The sequence below is a fragment of the Biomphalaria glabrata genome, chromosome 5, assembly GCF_947242115.1.
Source record: "Biomphalaria glabrata chromosome 5, xgBioGlab47.1, whole genome shotgun sequence".
In the NCBI taxonomy this organism is placed as follows: Eukaryota; Metazoa; Mollusca; class Gastropoda; family Planorbidae; genus Biomphalaria; species Biomphalaria glabrata.
This window is the reverse complement of record NC_074715.1, coordinates 8729428-8751905: the sequence shown is the minus strand read 5'-3', so window position 1 is coordinate 8751905 and position 22478 is coordinate 8729428. Positions and strand designations below refer to the sequence as shown.

General features: G+C 34.5%; 1 protein-coding gene across 1 annotated transcript; it reads left to right on the top strand.

The window, feature by feature from the left end:
* Positions 1-826: 826 nt before the first annotated feature.
* On the top strand, positions 827-20035 carry LOC106070725 (uncharacterized). Its single transcript, XM_013230681.2, has 11 exons — positions 827-965; positions 1212-1346; positions 3049-3222; positions 5082-5279; positions 7313-7519; positions 12862-13059; positions 13821-13952; positions 14467-14604; positions 16557-16679; positions 18161-18331; positions 19252-20035. Exons 1-11 carry the CDS (start codon positions 905-907, stop codon positions 19422-19424), a joined length of 1710 nt encoding a protein of 569 aa, XP_013086135.2. The 5' UTR covers positions 827-904; the 3' UTR covers positions 19425-20035.
* The last annotated feature ends 2443 nt before the right edge of the window (positions 20036-22478 follow it).

The following is a 22478-nucleotide window of genomic DNA, read 5'->3' as shown; positions in this document are numbered from 1 at the left end:
CCTATGGTTTGTTACTATTAATAGTAAATAGTTGTAAAATGGTGTTTTTTTATGAAAAAAGATGTTTCGCTTAAAGAAAGAAAAAAGTAGCCGTTGCATCAGAACTTTGAATAGTCTAAATCATTATGATTTCGAATTTTCAATATCTTTTCTAGTTTACGAAATCTGAACCCTACGGACGGACGGACGGACGAGCAGACATTCCACACAAAACTAATAGCGTCTTTTCCCATTTCGGGGGCCGCTAAAAATTACTTGAATAATTTATTATATTTATGACACTTTTAGTCGGTTTATTTTCCTTTAAAATAAAATTTAATATGTTACATTACATATTAAATTTTAAAAATGGTAAGTTAGTTTAAGCAACTCTACTCCATTACAGATTTTTTTTTTAATCAAAACAATTTTAGCAGCGTTATTCTCTATCCCAGTAATGGGAAGCTGGTGCCTGGGCTGGTCTATAAAGCATTTAAGCCTCGAGGCTGACGTACTGTGAGGGATAATGTGTACACTTTCCAAACATTTTTCAAATTACAAAAGTTCAATATTGAGTAATTTGCATTCCAATCTCGTATGCATTAATACAGTTTAAAAAAATCTGTTAGTAAATCATAGTCTTGAATGAATATAGTGCGTTGACTGATGTCTTGAGATGACTGACCTATGATTTTTTTTTATTATGTCAAATAAAACTATATAACTTCTTTAAAAAAATGTGCACTGAAGGAGTCATAAGGCACAATTTACTTAGCATTAAAGTTCCTGTTACTATAAATAGCCATGTGCAAACTGAAAACCAGTTGAATTTTATTTTTCAATACCTGTATGTAGAATGTATTCACAACATATCCAAAAGTTCAACACATACAGTATACGCCATGTAACCACCTGACGATCCACAATGACTTATGTGTCCTTCTTACTAGTGTTTGTCATTAAAATTAGCCTTGTCGACACTGAAGGTAACTATTTTAGTATTCGACATTTTGAGTAGGTGAAAAAGATATATAGTATGTAGTCTAATAGCTGCTAAAATAAAGTAAGAGAGTACCATCTTTCACACGACGTTGCCACTTTAACGAACTTTTTTTTTCATATGCCTTTATCGTACAAAGTGGGTAAGAAACGTAAGCTTCATTGTAATGTTTAACTTCATTCTTAAGGTGAGGCTGTTTTTTTAGTTGATTGTTTACTCTCTATTTCTTGAGTTACTTGCGACACAAATTGGTTTGGTCCGAAATGTCAATTGAAGTGTCAGTGTCGAGACGGTTGTGACCCACAAGGCCAGTGCTTGGGGACGAAGAAATGTAACTCCGACTGGATAGACTATGCATGCCAATATAGTGAGTAAATATATCTAGTATAACTGTTTACAAAGCCTTTATTCACTCACTCTGTCTGTCTGTATGGTAAATTCTTTGTAAACGTTATTTTCTCCCACACCCAATCTCGGATTAAGCTGACATTTTGAACAATTATTTCCTACACCTGACTGCATTAGATTCGATTTAAAAAAAACAACAACAACATTTAGTTAATTAAATATAGGTAATTATTTATTTTGTTTGTTATCGTGAACAAGGGAAAGAAATCATACTTGACAGATGTGGTGGTATAAGTTGGAATAGTCCCATCACGGATGGACGTTAATTCTTTCTGAGGCTTTTTGTCGTACTTCTTGCGCATGATCAGACATAACCAGCTTAGGGTCCAGGGTAACTCACAAATACCTGGGTCGTGGATCCGTTGCGAGCTTGGTCCCACCGATTTTTAGTTTTTTGGCTTCTTGGTAGATGTCTTTTCCCAATGTGAAAATGGTCTTGACCGTTTTTGTACAAAGCTGCAGCGGATCTCCCGGTCTGCCAGATTAGCAGGTCGTCAGTGAAGAGCAGAGATCGACATTTCAATCGTTCTGTTAGATCGTTTGCACCTGACCCATTAGGTTAGGTATGGAGGCGAAAAGACTGGAGGTTTGTGCGCTAGAAGTAGTAACATCGTAAAGAAGCTAGCTTGAACGAAGTGGGGAGCAAAGACGGGTGTGCTGAGATCACTGTACATGGATTCAGTTTGGTCTCATATGGACTACAGTCTACCTGTTCAGGTCTGGGCATCGCAAACATCTCTATCGAAGCTAGACGCTGTTCAGAATCAAGCCATTAGACTCATATGTGGCATGTTTCGCGCTACGCCAATTGCCGCCGGCGAGATAACGGCCAATGTGCCGCCGTTGAGTTTATGCAGAGAGCGAGCCGTCCTGCTAGCTCACGAGAGATACGGACGGCTGGAAAAGGGATGCCCACTGAGAAGTCTGGTCGACAACTGGAAGGGCAAGAGACGCCTCAAAAACCGGCCCTGGTTCATGCATGTGGCGCGTGGGCTGGTCAGAGAGATGAATCTACCGGCAGAGCGGGCTGCTCTTTTCCCGTCCGGTTCCTTCCCCCTGACAAAGCTTAGGGCATGCTGAGGGTACGGAAGAGCCTACTTGATCCGGAGGTGACAAAGCGGTGCAATCCTACACGTCTAATACAAGCAGTCAGAGAGACAATCATTTCGTATCCGGCTGGACCCTGCAATGGTAAAAGCAGCACGGAAGCTGAGATGGAAGCAATGCTCGTAGCATTGAAATGGGTAGCGGAAAGAGTCAGAAATGTATGCAAGGCCCCAGCGGACGTGGTCATTTTTACCGATTCAATCTCTGCCCTCGATGTCCTTAAAGGGCAGCTTGCAAGCATCGGGAAGGTGGAAGCGTTCCTCGCAGTGGTGGAACGTCTTCTACAGCTCAATGTAAATAGTTTCATACAGTGGGTTCCATCCCACTGTGGTCTGGTCAGTCATTAGAGGGCTGACTTTAAGCGAAGGCTGCGGTGGCAACGTGCACCCAATATGATGAACCGTGCACCCTCACAAGGTATTTTTATATCATACGTCACCACACATTCTAACTCTTTCAAAAATATGTTACACAAACAAAATTGTAAAAAGTTTAAAATGAAATGTTTAAATGCTTCTTTGGCCAATAATAAATATTTTTTTTTTGTCTTTCAGAACCCCTTTCGTATTGGATTAGAACTCCAATGGATAGCTATGTTGAGACCACTAGTCTGTGGCAAGATGGAGACGACTCAACCTGTATTAACAATGTCGCTCTTCAGTTTATTGTGATCAATTTTAGCTTCAAGAGTTTGATTGGTTGGATGCGATTAGTGGTCAGCGATGCAGGTACCCCCTATTTAAAAAATGTGGTAAATTTAAAGCCACTATTTTATACCTTGCGATCTGTAGAGAATGTTTGTTTCTTTGGCATACGGTTAACGCAGATGTCCTTTGGCGAGCATAACGACCAACTGTCTTTACTTTACTATTCACCAAACAAATTAGTAAAAGCTTCTACAGCAACTCGCGTCAGGAAAAATGCCAAATTGACCACAGCAACCAGAATACGATTCTACAATACCTGTGGTGTGAGTACCCTTTTTTATGGCAGTAAGAGCTGGTCAACATACATGTACCAAGAGCACAGATTAAATAGTTTCCACTTTTGATGCCTGAGACGCATAATGTGCATCTCCTGGAGGGATCATATCTACAATCAGGAAGTTTGGAAACTTACCTATATACACAGCATCTATGCTTTCCTGACACAGAAAAGACTACACGGGCTGGAACATGTCACCGGAATGTCAGATAATAGAATCCCTAAAGATTTTATTTTGTTGAGCTTATTGAGCGAGTCAGACCCAATAACCGTCCAAGAAAAACTTATAGAGAAGTCTGCAAGGGAGACATGAGAGCCACAGACATCAACGAAAGTATGTGAGAGGAAATAGCCCAAGACCGGACAGTATGAAAACAGATCCTGATCTAGACTTGATTTAGATAGAAATAGAAATAGAATGTATAGAACTAAAATCTAGAACTAAAATTCAGACTAAAGTTAGAATTGTGATCTAGGCTAGAAATAGATTTCTAGACTAGTTCTTTATCTAGATCTAGTTTAGATCTGGATCTAGACTCTTGATTTGGATGACTTTTGATCTGGATTTAGACTCTTGATCTAGATTTAGATGTATATTTAGAATCTAGACTAGATCTCGATTTAGACCTGGTGTAAATTTAGACTAAATAGACTCTAGATCAAAATCCAGAAATAAATCTACTGTCTAATCTCTAGACTAGAAACTAGACTAGATCTAGAAGTCTAGAAATAGAATGTAGATCTATTATAGCTAGATGTAGATCAATATTATGATTAGGATTAGACCAACATTTGGGTTATAGTGTATTTGTACTGTTCGCATCAGGTTCACTTGTTGATATGATACTACTGCTTACATAATAAATAAATCTGCACCCCTTAGCTATAAGAAGATTAACTATTTCATAAATGGATTATACATGTAAATTTTGTTCAAATTGTGTAATACAATTAAATCTAAATCTATGTCTGGCCTCTATTTATTGTAATTTAGATTGTTGTTAAGTGTATAGCCTAATGACGCTAAGTGAAAACTGTGCAGTATGAGTGTGGTGTGTTTCTTCTTTGTATAAAGTTACAACTGAAATGAAGTTCGTATTAATTAAAAAAAAAAGAAAAACAATATTTGAATCAGTATTCTAATTCATGAGTTAGTTAATAAATGGAAAATCAATTTTATAACGATCCATTGATACTTTTTCCATTGTGATCCTAGATCCAAATTTTTTTGTACCAATGCGCGAATCTATGAATGAATCTTGATTTATTAATGGAGAAAACTGTGACCTTTTTAATAAGACTTACTTCCCCTGAAAATTTTCATTGAAAAGTGGTGTAATTGTTAGAAAAATCTGCTTGCATGGTGGTTAACTTTAGGAAAAGAAAAAAGTAGTCCTTGCATCAGAACTTTGAATGATCTAAAATATCATGATGTCCGATTTTCATTTTCTCTTCTAGTTTCTGAGATCTAAACGGGAAGGACAGACAGACAAGCTGCACAAAACTAATAGCGTCTTTTCCCCTTTTGGGGGCCGCTAAAAATTGTTATGTATGCGCTAATTGAAACAGGACCCGTAATATGTATATATATTTGTATTTTAAGCTTTGGTGGACAGATTCATGATGTACTTTGAAGACACTTCTGATGCTATTACGAAACGTCTGGAATGCTGGCGACAACAGTTTACCATCGTCAACAACAGGACAGTCTACATACGCTGTGACATGAACTACCCTATAAATCGTGTCATATTAAAAGGAGAAGGTGTAACTTCACTTTGCACTATTCAAGTCAGCAAAGGTAAATTCGTGTATGCGCTTTTAAGGATTGCAAACGCTGGCATTAATTTAACTACTCAATAATTTATCTCTAAATTGGCATCTAGTCTCTATAGTATTTTAAATGTCTTAATTCAATAAATTGCATGAATTCCAAGTCTAGAAAAATATGAAACAAGATTATTAAGAGCGTTTGTATTATCACACAAATGAAGAGGCGGCCCCGTCGGATCCATGTTGGATCCGTCTAATCGCAAGAAATATTAAAGACGTGATTTTATTTTGATTGTCAAAAATAATAAAGTTTCAAGTATTCATTTAGCGTTGTAAAATTTTTTTTTTCTGTAAATTTTTTACATGTTTCGGGTGTTCCTTCAGATTTAAAGATAATTAACTTCTTTGTCCTAACATCCCGCTGAAAGACGGGGAAAGGCAGCGAGCAGGGTATGAGCCAGGGACCGTCGAGATAATCAGTCCAGCACGCTAACAGCATGACTAGGCATTGCTGTTAACTTAATAACAAACTGGTTATAAACTAATAGCCTATAATTGATAAAGAGATATGTTACACATTATGGCATGGCATCTACCAGATATGTACAATATGTCAGACGAGCGATTTTAGATCTTTCAGCATTGATTAGTAATTAAAAAAAGAAAAAAAAAACAGGTTTTGAATTTGTACTTTGGCAACGTCTGCAGGATGTCCCAGCACAGTTACCTACATAGTTATTGGCATTTTCATTTAAATGGAACTAGAATGAGGATGTAGATCTACCTAAGCTAAACTTTTGATTTAGTGCCATTAAGATCAATATCTACAAGATCTAGAACATTAATTTGGATTAATGTAGATGTAATTTAGATAGGATTTATTTTTAAAAGCCTAGATAATCTATCAATAGACTGAATGCAACATTAAATTTAAAAAAAAAGTAAACAAGGTTATAGTATTTAATATTATTGCAATATTGATCTAGACATTTGGAAAATAAAATCTACACTTTAAGTCAAGAAATTGACATTTTAGTTCTTGATCAAGCCTATATCATACTAAACTAGACTTAGAAATACTAGATCTAGAATCTACCATGATTTTATATAGAATATAAGTTTAGATCTAATTTTAAAAATCTAGATCTGGTATAAAAAAATATAAATGTAGTGTAAAAAGTCTAGATCTAGTGTAAAAAATCTAGATCTAGTGTAAAAAATCTAGGTTAGATCTAAATCTAGCTCGTATGTCTTTTTTTAAAACGAGAAATGTGACGAGGTTTAATAAATATAAATGCACCGAGTTCTTCTAGCATTTCATTTAAAGATTAATTATGGATGACGTCATTATGTCACATAGGGCTAGTTAGACCAAAAATGTCTTAATTAAGCATGAAAGTAGCGCTATATAAAATCTAAAATTTATTTATTTACTAGAAACGATTATTGAGAATCTTTTTTTAAAACTGATTTTACATTTAATTTTCTTGCTTAAACATAAGAAAAGTTTTTTATCGGTAAAGAATTTCGGATTTTGTTTTGAAAAAGAAATTGACCTACATTACTTTATTTTCATACAAATGACCAACCGCCTTTACTTTTCCCCAACTAAGTCAGGTATCCATTAGAGCTGGGTTGACTTGGCGGCGCCAAAACATCTTGAAATTTAAAATCACAGTCTTCACCAGGATTCGAACCCGGAACCTTGGTTCGGAAGTCTAGCTCTTTACCGCTAAGCTACCACGACTCCATAAATTACATCAACATTTTCCCAAATGTATATCTTAAATCTAGATCTAGTAGATATAAATATAAAAAAATCAGTTAAGATATAATTACATCTTCATTCTAGTTCCATTTAAATGAAAATGCCAAATGCGTGTGTGTGATAACACAAATTTCTTTGAAATCTTGTTTGAAATTGTATTACTTTAAACATGTCATTGTATGAATTCAACCAGGATAGCGGGCCGTCTTTTACTTTGTGTAATAACGTAAATTCTCCTTGTAATGTTGTTTATTATTCTTTCTTACTTATTCTATCTTTATTTTTTGTTGTAGGTCGAAATTTGGCGTTAAAGCAAAAAGCTGATCAATCGTCTACCAATGGAACCAACTCTGCAAGCAACGCTGTTGATGGGAACACAGATAGTGATTTGGACAAAGGAAGCTGCGCTTTGACAAATAATGTCACTAACCTAATTCCGACCTGGACTTTAACATTAGAGGAACCTGTTATTGTCAACTTTTTTGAGATTTACGCTGCTAGTGGGTTGTTACGTTTAGTTTTGTACTTAGCAGTAAAAAAATGTATTATTTTATTTACAAGTGAAGAAAAACATTTACGATCATCAGTACTGTTTCGTTAAGTTTCAAGACAATAACTAAATTGGCCGAAATTTTTAGTACTATTTAACATCTCAGTGCATTCTGGTAAAGTCATTTTTGAGCGTCTATTGTGCTGTTTAGATACTTAATACTGGACTTAAACATTCGTAGTCTTCTTAGTTAGCTAACCTAGCGATGATCAAAATACGTCCCGCTGGCCACAGCCAGCGACAGGGCTCTATTCGGCCCGCCAAAATTTCTGTCCACAGCTCAGTTAATCAGCTTGTAAAACAACAACAACAACTAAAGTATCGGTAGGGCACCTCCTAATGGACTTCGTTAGGTTTCTCTCTCTTTGATATTCTAATATTCATACAATAGATCTCTAAGACATGTATTTTCATTTCCTTATATATATATATATATATATATATATATATATATATATATATATATATATATAAGCAGCGGTGAGCTTGGCCTGTGATTGATACAAGACACCTTCCTAGAGACTATGGATCATTTCATAGAAATTAGACAAATGCCTTGTAAAGCCCATGATTAGAACGACGGTTCATAGTAATACAGTTATACAGACTAAAAACTCAAAATATCTAGGTGTAAAAATAAATAAAAAGTCATGGAGTCTCCATATATTAATTAAATTTAAAAAATCAAGCAAAACATTAGGATTTATTAAAAGAAAATTTTGTCCATTTATACAAGCGAAAAGGAAGCCGTCAAATCTGCGACAACCACAAAGGAATATCTCCTCTCTCTATTGCTGGGAAAATCCTTGCACGCATCCTACTAAATCGGCTCATGCAACACATAGAATATGGTCTACTACCAGAAAGCCAGTGCGGCTTCAGAAAAGAGCGTGGAACCATTGACATGATCTTTGCAGCAAGGCAGCTCCAGGAAAAATGCCAAGAACAAAACGATGACCTCTTCTCAATATATGTCGACTTAACAAAGGTATTCGACACTGTTAGCAGAGAAGGACTCTGGAAGATCATGTCAAAGTATGGCTGTCCACGAAAATTCATAACCATGGTGAGACTATTTCATGATGGCATGAAGGCTCGTGTCCATTAAAGTGGAGAACCATCAGAGCCCTTTAAAGTATCAAACAGGGTAAAACAAGGCTGTGCCCTAGCACCTACACTGTTCAGTATTATGTTCTCTGCTATGCTGACAGATGCATTCACAAATAGATAAAACATCCGAATAAATATAACATACAAATGGCTCAAAGCAAAATCAAAAACCAATTCAGCAGTAATCAGAGACTTGCTATTTGCTGACGACTGTTCCCTAGATGCCTGCTCTGAAAATGATCTGCAGAGCATCGTCAGTGATTTCTCAAGAGCATACTCAGACTTTGGCCTTACCATTAATACAAACAAGACTGAAGTCTTATATTTACCTGCCCCTGGGAAAGCCTATTCGGATCTAAGCATCAAGATAAATGGACATGATATAAACGCAGTGGACAGATTCACATATCTTGGCAGTACACTCTCCATAAACGGAAAGATTGATAATGAAATCGATCTGCGTATCGCCAAGACCAGTGCATCCTATGGCAGACTGTCTAAAAATGTCTGGAACAGACGTGGTATCACCACAAATACAAAGCTAGGGATTTATCGAGCCTTCATCCTCCCTACATTGCTCTATGTCTCAGAAACATGGACATTGTACAGAAAACATGCAACGAATCACTTGCACATGACATGTTTAACGAAAATACTGAATGTCAAATGGCAAGACAAAATCCCAGATACTGAAGTCCTTCGAAGAGCGGGTCTCCAAAGTATCCATACAATCGTGATGCAGTCCCAGCTGCGATGGGCAGGACTCGTCCGCAGAATGGAGACCACCGCATCCCTAAATGACTCTTGTATGGCGAACTAAGCGAAGGAAAGCGCTTGCAGGGTGGTCTAAGAAAGCGCTTAGGGACACCCTCAAAGATTCTCTAAAGGCGTTCAGCATAAACCCAGCCACCTGGGAGACAGAGGCACATGACAGAGCATCATGGCGTCGCGCTGTGAAAACTGGCGCACAGGTTGCTGAGAAAAAGAGCACAACGCTGGCAGAAGAAAAACGCCAGAGAAGAAAAACAAGGCCCAAGACACTAGCTCCAATTGGAATAACCTGTCCAGTGTGCAGTCGAACATTCCGGGCTCATAATGGTTTCACCAGCCACATGAGGAGGCCTTCAACCCATGGATGACAAAGTGGTCATCATCGAACCACGATGGACGAACTAAAGAATTAAAAGAAAATTTTACAAAAACAGAACAAAAACATGAAATTAAAATGCTATTCAACCTAATTTAGGCCAATATTAGAATATTCATCCACTAGTTGGGATCCCTCAACTTAAGCAAAACATTAAGAAACTAGAACAAATGCAATATAGAGCAGTGGGATTTATAACAAACGAATATTTCAATTTGATTAGAGTAACACCATTAGAGAAATCACTTTACTTAAAGACACTTAAGGACAGAAGAATATATAGTAAAGTATATATTACATAAAACACTGAACCATAACTTACAAATAGACAAACAAAAACTAAAGAAATAGTCAGAAAGACACAAAGATAGTGGCACATTTCTTATTGAATTTCTAGACAAAATACTAAAAAGTGCCCCTTCTTCCCTAGTGCCACTAGAGAATGGAATGAATCAGCCAGGTAAACTAACGACAGCAGAGTCATTGATTAATGAGCACGACTACATTGACACATGAACTGCATAGGACGTAATTATTTGTTTTTAAATAAACGTCTGTAATATCTATACTATAACTCAAAAAGTAAGGCGTATGTATGGGTATATCTGTTTATCTGTTGTGAACTCCTTAGTTTGGACATGACACATAAACGTACTTCTTTCAATAATTCAAAGAGACGCCAGTTATGAATTAACAACAAAAATATAAGTTTAAAAAAAGTAATCAGGATAACTATAGTTGAAGACAATGCATCAAATGTTAACTAGTAAAATGCATAATTATGAAAACTGACTTCTATATTTTTTATACTATACGACTAGGCTCCAAAACTCAGACCTCCGACAATAATAATACTCCAAGCGCTGTCACTCTTTCTCAACCAATGGACCAATGAAATAATAATAAACATAGAATTCCTTAAATCTTACACCCAAGATTCTATCAAGTGTTGTTTACAATACTATATAAAAATACAATCACCACAATATCCCAAGTATAAATCAAAACCGTTTGACCCATCTTGATAAATGTTTCTTTTGGTACTAACTGGAACCGTAACATATGTATAGTAGCACTAAAACAAGTTTAAAACCCTCGAAACAAAAATTGCCCATCTCTTTATAATTATTACTATTTCATGTATCTTGGCCATGTTTACATGTGACTAGATAGAAAGGATCTAGATGTTCATGCTTCTAATTTTTTCCCCAGTACGTAAGAACTAAATAATAGATCTATTATTCTTAAAGATTTAAATGGATCATTGGACATACTGCTCGATTCCTCTCTCGTTATACAAGAGACTTTGTTTCATCGCAAAAAAAAAGTTTAAATTTACAAAAAAAAGTTACAAAGAGAGTTTGTGTGAAACAAAAACTCAAAATCGGCCCCCGAAGTGGTCCATCTAGAGTCTTCACCAGGATTTGAACACGGGACTTCCAGTTCCAAGTGCTTTACTCCTCAGCCACAGCATCTCCATATATTCATTTAGCGTACGCTTATATTTTTTAAAATAATAATTATTTACCTTATCCATACATTCAAAATTAATACCATCTTACATGTAATAAAGAGAAACTAAAAAAAGATTTATTCTTCTAACAAAATTAGATAAATTGGCAACACAAAAAAAAATAATTATTGAACTACTTTGAGCTACAATTGTGTACAGAGACAACAAGACTTTCCCCTCGCAGATAAAAATTAATATCTCCTTTGTCAATACTCATACAAACTAGACATTGATCTAGCTAGATCTAGACCTAGTTTTAAATCTAAATCTAGATTCAAGATCTAAGCCTAGATTTAGAAATAGATCTAAGTCTAGATCTAGAAATGGATCTCAGTTTCTAAGTCTAGATCTAGAGTTAGATGTAAGTCTATTTATAATCCTAGATCTAGATGATATAGAATCTAATATATCTAGACTAGAACTCGTCTTATAATTTATAAATATAGATCTATTTAGATTTTGCCTCTAATTTATGTAATTTATATTATCGTTAAGTGTATAGCATATTTAAGATGTGCGAAACTGCGTGATATAAGAGTTGTTTTTGTTTTTTTTAACTTACAATTGAAAGGAAGTTCGTATTAAATCTGCTTGCATATATAATTTTCAAAATTAGATGGTTCACTTTCTAAAAAAAAAGTAGCCGTTGCATCAGAACTTTGAATGATCTAGAATATCATGATGTCCGATTTTCATTTTCTCTTTTAGTTTCTGATATCTAAACGGGACGGACGGACGGATAGACAGACGGACAGGCAGGCCACACAAAACTAATAGCGTCTTTTCCCCTTTTGGGGGCCGCTAAAAATGGTGCAATAAAGATTTCCAATTTGGCCACACGTTCAAATTTTTAAAATTTCATTGCATGTTAAGTAACGTAAAAAGCTCTTGCATTAAGTTTAATTTTAGATTGTATTTCTGCAGCGCAAGGTCATGGCTTTATATTGTTGACAAGTAATGACAAATATATTTAAAACGATGACCGTTTTTCCATAGAAGATTTTGGACGTTACTAGAAAAGGGGGCCAAAAGTAGTAGGCCTATTGAAAGGACAGATATATTCAGTTTAAAAGCGAGTGACTTTTAAGATTAAAAATAAAGATTGAATTGTAATGTATATTTATGAAGTATGTGTTTTATTAAATGTATTTTGGTTTCATAATTAAAGCTTTGTATTTATTTAAAATACGATTTTGGTTTTTAGCTTATACTTTAAAGTTGTATCTCTGGAATCACGATATTGTTTTTAGAATTCAGATAATTGTAAAACACAGAAATTGAAAACGCATTGTGTCATCAACACCATCTCATCGTATCATCAGGAAATCGTTGTCATCTGGCCAACAAACAGTATATCGTCATAGCACGTGATTCCATAGTAACAGTGAACTAATTAGTTATTCTTTTGTATTAACAGTTTGCATGGTTTTTTCACACTACACTTAAGTATGATATTGTTTAATATTTAACTTAGCGATTACTATATTTTAATTACTTTTAATTGATGTTTATTTCTTTTCAGGTTATCCCTTGAGAAATTATATGTATTACTCAATTTTCCAAACATTTGACAAGAATGATGCTCCTATACTTAATACGACGTATGCAACAGTCTTTTCAAACATCAATAAAACTCTGGTCAAGAAAGTCGTAATAAAGGCAACAAATACTACATATCCCACAGCTTTGCTTTTTATCTGTGAGCTCATGCTCTTAGGAGGTAACATGTGACCGTTTGCTATTTTAATAAATCTTTTTTTTTTTTGGCACGAATACTTTAAGTTATTATTACAAAGGTAATACTAAGTTACAACGGATATATTGTTTTTACAAAGCTTGTTTCAATTGACTCTGTCTGTTTGTCTGGTAAAAAGTGTGTACATGTTATTTCTCCCACACCCATGATAGGATCAAGTTAAAACTTCGCAATAAATAAATAAATATATAAAGACAAGAAATAAATAAATAAATAAGGTAACTAATAAGTCGATTAATTGCTGGTAATTAATATTTTTTTGTTTGATACCAACAGGGAATCTAATCCTTCAGTATTTACAAATATGGCTAAATATTTTGTGTTTATTCCCTTGAAATAATTATTAACACTATTTCTCCCTCACGCATTCTCCGATCACGTTGATAATTTTTAAAAAATATTTTTTGTACCTAACAAAACACGAATCAATTTTTGTTAAAAATACCCAATTAGTTAATTAACTATTTAGTTTTATAGTGAATAAGGGAAATAACTTGTAACTTGTTATTGATGTGAATGGTTTTAAAGGCGTGATTCTTCCCATTTAGATAAGCATTTTTTTTTTACGGATTTTTTTTTTGTGATAACCCTATGTCATAACCCTAACGTATCGGAACAAAAATAAGTAGTACCACAAAAACGAAAATTTGGAAACAAACAGAACTAGCTACAGATTTACCTGCTTTCGAATAAAAGTGACACAAGTTTTAATATTTCTTTTATAGAATGTCCACCAGGAAAGTGGGGACTGGACTGTAACAAAAACTGCAATTACCTCTGTCCAGAAAATTGCAATGAGATAGACGGCTCGTGTCCTACAAGTTGTCTGGGATACTTCCCACCAAAGTGTGAACAAGGTTTGTTTTATTTGTGATACTTTCTCTGTTGTTTTAAACAACAAAATAAAATTCTAACGTTTGGTTTACTTGTTAGTACCCAGATTTTATGGTACTTGAAAATGCATCGTCACTAGCCAAATGTATCCCAAACTTTGCTATGTTTCTACAATCGTCATATCTTTTTCAATCACCACATCTCTAAAATCAGTAGGCACCACTTTAGCTGCAAAACAAATATCTTTAATAAATTCTAAAATATAAGTGTAAGTTTGTATTACAAATTCAGATCAGTTAAATATGATTTGTTTACTTGCATTGGTATTAGCAAGCAAACAGCATAATAAAGTTGATGTTTTTCAATTTCCTCCTCTTTAATGGATCTGATGGTGTTCTGTAATTTTTCATAGACTTTGTCCTTCTTTAAGCGTACAATGACATTATAAACATAGACTTTTAGAAAGAGTATATTTTATGCAATTTTTACCCATTTTCTAGGAGTTAAAATGTTATATATAACTAATTTGTTTAACAGTGTGTCCTCCTAACAAATGGGGAGTGAACTGTAGAGAAAACTGCCGTGATGCCTGCGCCTTTAGCTACTGCAATAACACGAATGGCCAATGTACAGCTGGTTGTAATGGATACTCGGATCCACCTTTCTGTACTGAAGGTAAAAATGAGTATATTTAACTACACAAATATTCCAATTTCAAGGCATGAGGAAAAAAGAATTTCGTTTTTATAAGAAAGCGTTCGTTGCTTAAATTTTGAATTCACATAATTGTAACAAAAAAAAAAAACAATAACATTCTCGATTGCGCATAGAACAATCATGTCATCAGCGACAAACATCTCAAACCTTATGGCAATTCATGATTAGACCAACGATGTCCTGCTTCAAAGAGTCATTTTTTTATTACTTAAAAAACTTTATTCTAATTATTGCTAACTTACTTTGCTTAGAAAAAGAAAGAAATAAAATTATATATCCGTTAGATATGAAATATAAATAAATGTTTGAATAGTTATCTGAAAAAATCATTGGAATTTCATTGGAATTTCATTAAACTTCATTTATCTTGAGGTGTTCACACACAAATACACGCTTACACATACAAACACACACTCTCTTTCTTTCTCTCATACAGATACACATATACAAATATACAAAATATTACTTTTTTTTTTTACAAACTTTTCTAAGGAAATAAATTGGTTTATTATTGAAATTAATCTGAAAATGGATGGGTTTAGCTCCCTTTTTGCTACATAAAACTAAATGAATTAATTAATTCTAAATGATTAACTAACTTGTTAAGTTTTGGATTGATCGTGTATTACTACCCACTATGAATAATTATGCAAAATTTTAACTTGATCCGAAAATCTGAAGTGGGAGACAAACGTGTCTTCTTATCTTATCTTATATAATACAGACGTTACTTCAAAAAAGAAGATGATTACGTCATACGCGTCATGCATTTAGTCATGCAAATTAACCAATGACTTAAATTCTGCCAAGTCACTGGTTTTCCTGGCTAGCTCAGGCAATCCATTCCATGCTAATAGCACTAGGGAAGAAGGGGTATTTGTACAAATTGGTCCTAGCATATGGGACGAGGAATGTGCCTTTATCTTTGTGTCTTTCAGAGTATTTTATTAAATTTTGTTTCTGTATTTGAAGATTATGGTTCAGTGTTTTATGTATTGTTGCTACTTTACTTTTGAGTCTTCTGTCCTGACGGCTTTCTAAATTTAGTGATTTTACTAAGGGTGTTACTCTAGTCAAATGTGAATATTCATTTGTTATGAATTTCACTGCTCTATTTTGTGTCTGTTCCAGTTTCTTAATGTTTTCTTGAGTTGAGGGGTCCCAAACGGAGGATGCATATTCTATTATTGGCCTAATAAAGGTTAAATAACATTTTAGTTTTATGTTATTATTTGATTTATAGAAATTTCTTTTAATAAATCATAATGCTTTGTTTGATCAATATGTGGATTCCATGACAGTTTTTCATTTATTATAACACCTAGGTCGAAAAGTAATGAGGAGATTAAATCCATATATACATCCACATCTCTCATTAGGTATCATTTATTATTTATTTTCCATTCCTCTGATTTCGATATAAAAAAATAATAACCAATAATTCATTACCTTATTTTTTTTTATTTTTTTTTATTATCCAAGTCTTGTCAGGTTCAATAAATAGTTTTACAATTTTTCAACTCGATTCAAGAACTAAAAATGGGAGAACAAACATATTCAAACTTTTTACAAAATAGACAGACAGACTGACATAGTGAGTTGGAGTTGATATAAGCATTTTAAAAGCATGATTAGAACTAGAATGAGAGAAGTATTTATCCTCGTGTCCTTCTCTAAAGCTTATAACTCCATGTTTTTAATAGATTCATTTTGCAGACTGTGCCAACTGTAAAAGAGCTCACAGCTCAGCAGCAAAAAAAAAGCTGACTAGAAGAAGAAGAAGAAGAATAGTTCTGTATACTGTAATCAATGTTTGTTTAATCTTATGCTAATTATAGTATGCAAATGTATATGTTCTGGTACTTTAAACAATGTTTGCAATAACTTAAGAATATCGATGTAATGTGCAGCATGCCTCCCTGGCTACTACGGACTGAACTGTCTCAGTTACACATCGTCCCAAATCGAAGGGAGCGAACACAACGCATGTGAAAGATTGTCATATGACGAGCTACAGTCTCAATGTGTTGTTGGTGAGTTTAAATATGTAGTGTAACACTAAGAAATACCATTAGGTACTAAGTTGTTGTTTTTTTTTAGTATTATTTATTTATTTATTACTTATTTATTTATTGATCAGTATACAAGTCAGTATACAAGTTCTCAATCATTATTAGCGTATACATAATAAGAATTTAAAAATAAAACTTAAGCAGCATCTTCAAAATTCGAATAATAACATAACAGTACAGTCATTTTAGATATGAAACAACTTTTGACACTATTGCAAATTACATTGAATTCTCTGCACAATATCACGATAGTTTGCACAATAACTGTTTGTAGTTCTTCAGCGGTGAATGAGCCTTTTATTCACTTTAGCAAGTGACTAGCTGGTAATGTGCAATTTATCTACAAAATTTGCATATTTAGGCAGTGGCGTCACAAGGATGGGTGTCAACCGGTGAGGTCAACTCAGGGTGTCACCCCCGATCCCCCCCCCCTCAAAAAAAGATCGTGTATTTTTGTTAAACCATTATACACGCACTTTAAAATTAACTACATTAACAACTGGCGTACCTTTCCTTTTGCTCTGGATAATTTTCTACGCCATTCTTGGAAATACGATAGGATGAAACTATCCCCTAAACTATATAAGTCTATATGATTCAACTGATTCATTGTAACAATTCCTTCATCTTGGCTAGAGTTTCTATTTCATTCAACTTCTGAAATTACATTATCATCTTTGGATAGATCTCAATTGACATTTATTTTCTTTCCGATTCTACAAAATTTACATTAACTACACATGAGATTCCAATAATATAGTATGCCTTAATGATGTCGTTATTTTTAAACATGGATTTTGTTGGACTTTTACATTGATATTACTATGCTTGTTTGTATTTTAATAGATTTGATAAAAACATTGTTAAAAATCAAAGCAGTGTTCATATACATGCAGCTAATATACATCTAAAAGTAAGATTTCACATCCACTTTTAACCTAAAGTATGGTGTAACGTTTTGGACTATTTGTAGAGTTTCATTTTTTTTAAATATGTTTAACTGAAATATTTAGCCATTGACGCTTACTTTTTTAAATTGTCAGTTATTCCAAAAGTGATTTTTTTTTCAGTTGGGTGTCACTCGGTGCGGTCCGCACCCCCAGAAGCCTCTAGTGACGCCACTGTATCTCTGGGAAAGACAAAAAGACACGAACACTCTTTTGTTCCCCTAGCTATCAAATCATTAAATAAAATTGAAGTATCTAATATAAGCATGTAAATTAGGTGTGGGTCTGGTGTGAATTTAAATTTTGGTTTTCTATAGTTACGATTTTTTTTTTATGTTAGTGATCATGCAGTCGAGAAATGATACCAATGGATGGTAAATATTATTATTTTTGTAACAGCATCATAGTTTGGAGTTTCAGACATCTAATGATTTTTAAAGCGAAAATCTTTTTTTTTTTAAACGTCTTTTTACATTTAAAAAAAAATATTTTCAGGAAGAGAGAAATTTATTTTCAGTGTCCCTAATTTCTTTATTGGATTGGGGACTGGAGTAGCAGCTGTGTTAATCATCGTCACGCTGATTGTACTTTACAGAAAGACTTGCCTAAAAAGAAAACCGATTTCAAAAACCGCTGAGGATGTTTACGAGGACATGGCAACTGAAAGTAAGAACATTTCGTTTAAAAAAAAATAATAATAAGGCTTGTCTTCGTGTACGAAGATTAGTGAAGATGCAGTATTTCCCGTGGCTGCGCAGCCCCAGCTAAGACCTACATATTTTGCCACGCGCAGGGCAAGCATAACCATTGTCCGCAGGTGGTCGTTAGATTTTCTTTTCGTCGTCTGCGTCTGTCCTCGGCAGCGGATTTTCTTTAGGTCTCAAATGTGTATCCCGTGGCCTTCGTGAGTGACCTCCAGCTGTCTCGTTCGGAGGTCGCATACAACCAGGTGCTCTCTTCTATGTCAGCCAAGGAAAGTTGACCCCTAAGCTGGTCTTTGAAGCGTTTCCGTGGGGCGCCTCTGTTACATTGACCACCTTTTAGCTCACCAAAAAAGACTGCCTTTGGCATACGTTCGTCTCCCATACAATACAAGAAGTAATAAATCCGTAAAGCTGTGCAAATAAGTGATCAGCACATTTGAGTGGGTATTTAGTAGGAGATAATGTTCTGTGTAAATCTTTTTTTTAAACTAAAATTAATGGACACAAAAAGATCTAAAAGCTCTAGCTGACGCCCAGCCATACATTTAGAAAAGTTATTAGCTTTGGGACAAAAAAAAATTAATTACAAAATTTCAGAAGTGTTTTTTTTTATTAAAATATTATTCCATAGCAGGGGTTCTCAACATGTGGCTCGCGACCCCCTTGGGGGTCGATTGACGATTTGCCAGGGGTCGCCAAAGACCATTGAAAAAATGGATTGTTTTTGTCTCTTCTATTGCTGTGTGTGTATGCGGGGGGGGGGGGGGAGTCGCGGCAGAGTGGAGGATTGTAAAAAGTGGTCGTCGAGAACAAAAGGTTGAGAACCGCTGTCCTATAGTCTTCCATGCATGGTTTAAATTCTTCTAATTATAAACTCTATAGATGTCACCAGTGTCTCCAAAAGTCAAGCAAACAATATGTATGATCGTCCAAAGCCCAGGACAGAAGATGAACCAGTGAAAAGAAACATGGCATCCTATGACGAGATTAGTCTTAATAGACACGACGATAAGCCAACGGTGTATTTGAATGTAGACGAAGTTATACCTAAATAATAATAAATAGTAAATGTACTAGTATCTATTGTCTTATAATGCGATAAGAAGTAATGCAAGGAAAAGACACATAATAATAAGTATCAATTAAAACTACTTATTAACATTAATTAATATAATTATCACTTATCAATTTATCATTTTTATTTTTAAATTCTTTGAAAAATATTTCATTGCTTGTTCTTCATCTTTCTCTGTGTATATCCCTCTCTCTACTTCTCTCTTTCTCTCTCACTCTTATCCCCCCTCTCTCTTTCTTTCTCTTTCCCCCTCATTCTCTCTATCTCTTTCTTTCTGTCTTTAACTCTTTTTCTTTCTCTTTTTCTCTTTCTATCATTTTTCTGAGTCTCTCTTTCTCTCTCTCAATTTCTCTCTCTCTCTTTCTCTTTCCCTCTCTTTGTGTCATCATTTTTTACACTATCTTAATTTGTTCTCTTTAATTGGTTGAATGCTTTTGTCTTTTTTCTTTTACAACGACTTATCACTTAGTGTCTATTGTTATCAATTGAAAAGAAATATTTGGTAGTTTTATATACAAATGTCTGATGTCACTCAGCAAAGAACTATATTTGTATTTAAACAATAAACTTGATCCTTTGCACTCTCTCGAATACTAGAAATTAAATAAATGTTAATGAGAATATAAGTATTTTCACTAATCCTTGCTTTTTATTTTTATATTTATTTTTTTTACTGAAGAAATTTTTGACAAAAGTTTATTTATCAAAAATATCAAATTTCTAATTGGCCGCGAAAATAAAAAAAAAATTCAAATGTATATATATCCACATCTATATCTATCTATCTATCTATCTATCTATCTATCTATCTATCTATCTATCTATCTATCTATCTATCTATCTATCTATCTATCTAACAATCGATCGATCGATCGATCGATCGATCTATCTATATCCATGGGAGTAGCCAGGATTTTTTTTCGGGGGGGGGGGGGATTTGGGGGAGGGGAGGATTTTTTTTCTCCGACACCCCCCACACTCCGCGAATTTTTTTTTTGAATTTATGTGTGTGTGTACATCATCTTTATTAGATTCTGACCATTCTTTCGGAAGACGTTTATTGTGCCCTAGAAAAGGTTCTTCCTGGAGTTAGTGTAAAAATTGTAGATTTCTGTCATTGTCAGCAAGGGGGTCGGGGGAGCGATAGGAGCTCCCACATCGCGGGGAGTAGCCCCGCCGCCAAGCACTATTTCTGGTATTGAAAGCCAACAAAATGCATATTCTGAGGTATCTACAGTGCATTTTCCGGCTATTTAAAAAGTTTTATTTCAAAAACCTAATGTGCTATTCTTACTGACTTCTTACCGTTTGGCGCATTTGCCGTCAAGCTGTTTCCATTTAAATCTGTCACTGGTAATGTCTGAAGCCTCTTTCCACCTGCTCTGAGGACCTCCATAAATGTGTGGCGGAGAACATGCCCCGCAAACCTCATGCGACCTTCTATTACAATCTTACTAAGGGGTCGACTCCCACTTTGGCATAGGATTTCCTTTATTTAGACCCTATCTCTTTAACTGACTCCTAAAGTATGTCTTAGCCATCTTTGTTGAGCCACATTTAGTGTTTTTCAATTTTGGCAGATGACTATTTATTGCACTTTATTAACGGAGCCCCGCCACTGGTAGAAATGTGTAACCTATCTTGAATACGCTCTTGGAATTAAGTGACTGTAGTTTGCTTTAGATTTTACATCGAAAAGGGAAGTTTTATCGTCAAAATCATCTGTTGGGGGTTTTAAACTAAAAAATCTCTGGAGTTTTTTTTTTTTAATTTAAAACCCCATTTAGCTACGGTAATAGAATTTAGTAACTGTAGTTTGCATTAGAATAATATTGAAGATAGACCTTTTTCACCTCAAAACACTCTGTAGGGGAATTTTAAACTCAAAACCATCTGGAGGGGTTTTAAACTTTAAAAAAAAAGTTCGAATTAACTGAAATTCGCTTTCTTCTATAACTCTCTAACCCCATTGTCATAAACTGACTTTCAAAGGACTTTGTCTCACTCTGTCTTACTAACTCTCTAACCTTCAAGTATACAAAGCAGTTCACTTGGCAATACTTACAAAAATGGTACAATGAATAAAATAATAATATTCTGACCTCAAACTAAGAACGGTTAAGGTCAGTTAGGAGTTTCCACTACAAGAATGTAATGCATTCAGAACAAACATTTACTACGTTTTCCCAATTACTTTAATAAGCCCTCTAAAATTCCGAAATTCAACATCCCAGTTTCTACCTAGATTCAAAACCAAGACACAATGATTCTGAAATCAAAAGCGTTACCATTCGAAGACCACTTCAACCGTAGTATATCATTTTTTGTGTAAGCAGAAAAAATACATAGTATGTAATCGGCTAAGAATAGTGAGAAACACAAAACTTTAAATTTTTTATAGGAATAACCCAGACTAAACATAACTTGGTTTGATTACCAAGCCATTTAATACACGTCTACCATATATCAACGCTAACCAAGATTACAAAGACAGTTTGTGTGGTAACAAAATGCCCCCGAAGTGGTCCACCAAGGTAGGTAAAAGGCAGGTTTCAATATTTCCAGAAAGAACATCAGAATGAAGCTCTATCAAAGGCAAATGACAGTAGAATGGAAAAAAGAAGGTTAACAGATCTTGTCAGGTGCCCCAACGGTCCAGCAGACCAAGGGATAGGTGACCGTGAATGTGAAGTTAGATGTGAACCTGGCTTAACTGATTTCATATAATATTTATCTAATTGATATACTTGTTTTGTACACGGTCTATCTATTATTCACAGCCTGAAGGAGAAAATAAATTCGTAAAAAAAAAAGCTTTAGTTAAGTGTCCTGTGACTATTACAAGGTATTGTAGTCAAGCAACATAGTCGAAAACCACTTATAGATATAGAAATAGATTAGCTATCTTTAAAACAAAAACAACCTTTGTTTTTTTTTTTTGTAAATGTAGTTATTAGTATGACAGAACTTAAATAGCTTAGCAATAAATTGGTAAAATAAAAAAATTGACAAAAAGTCTAAAAACCGTTTGCAT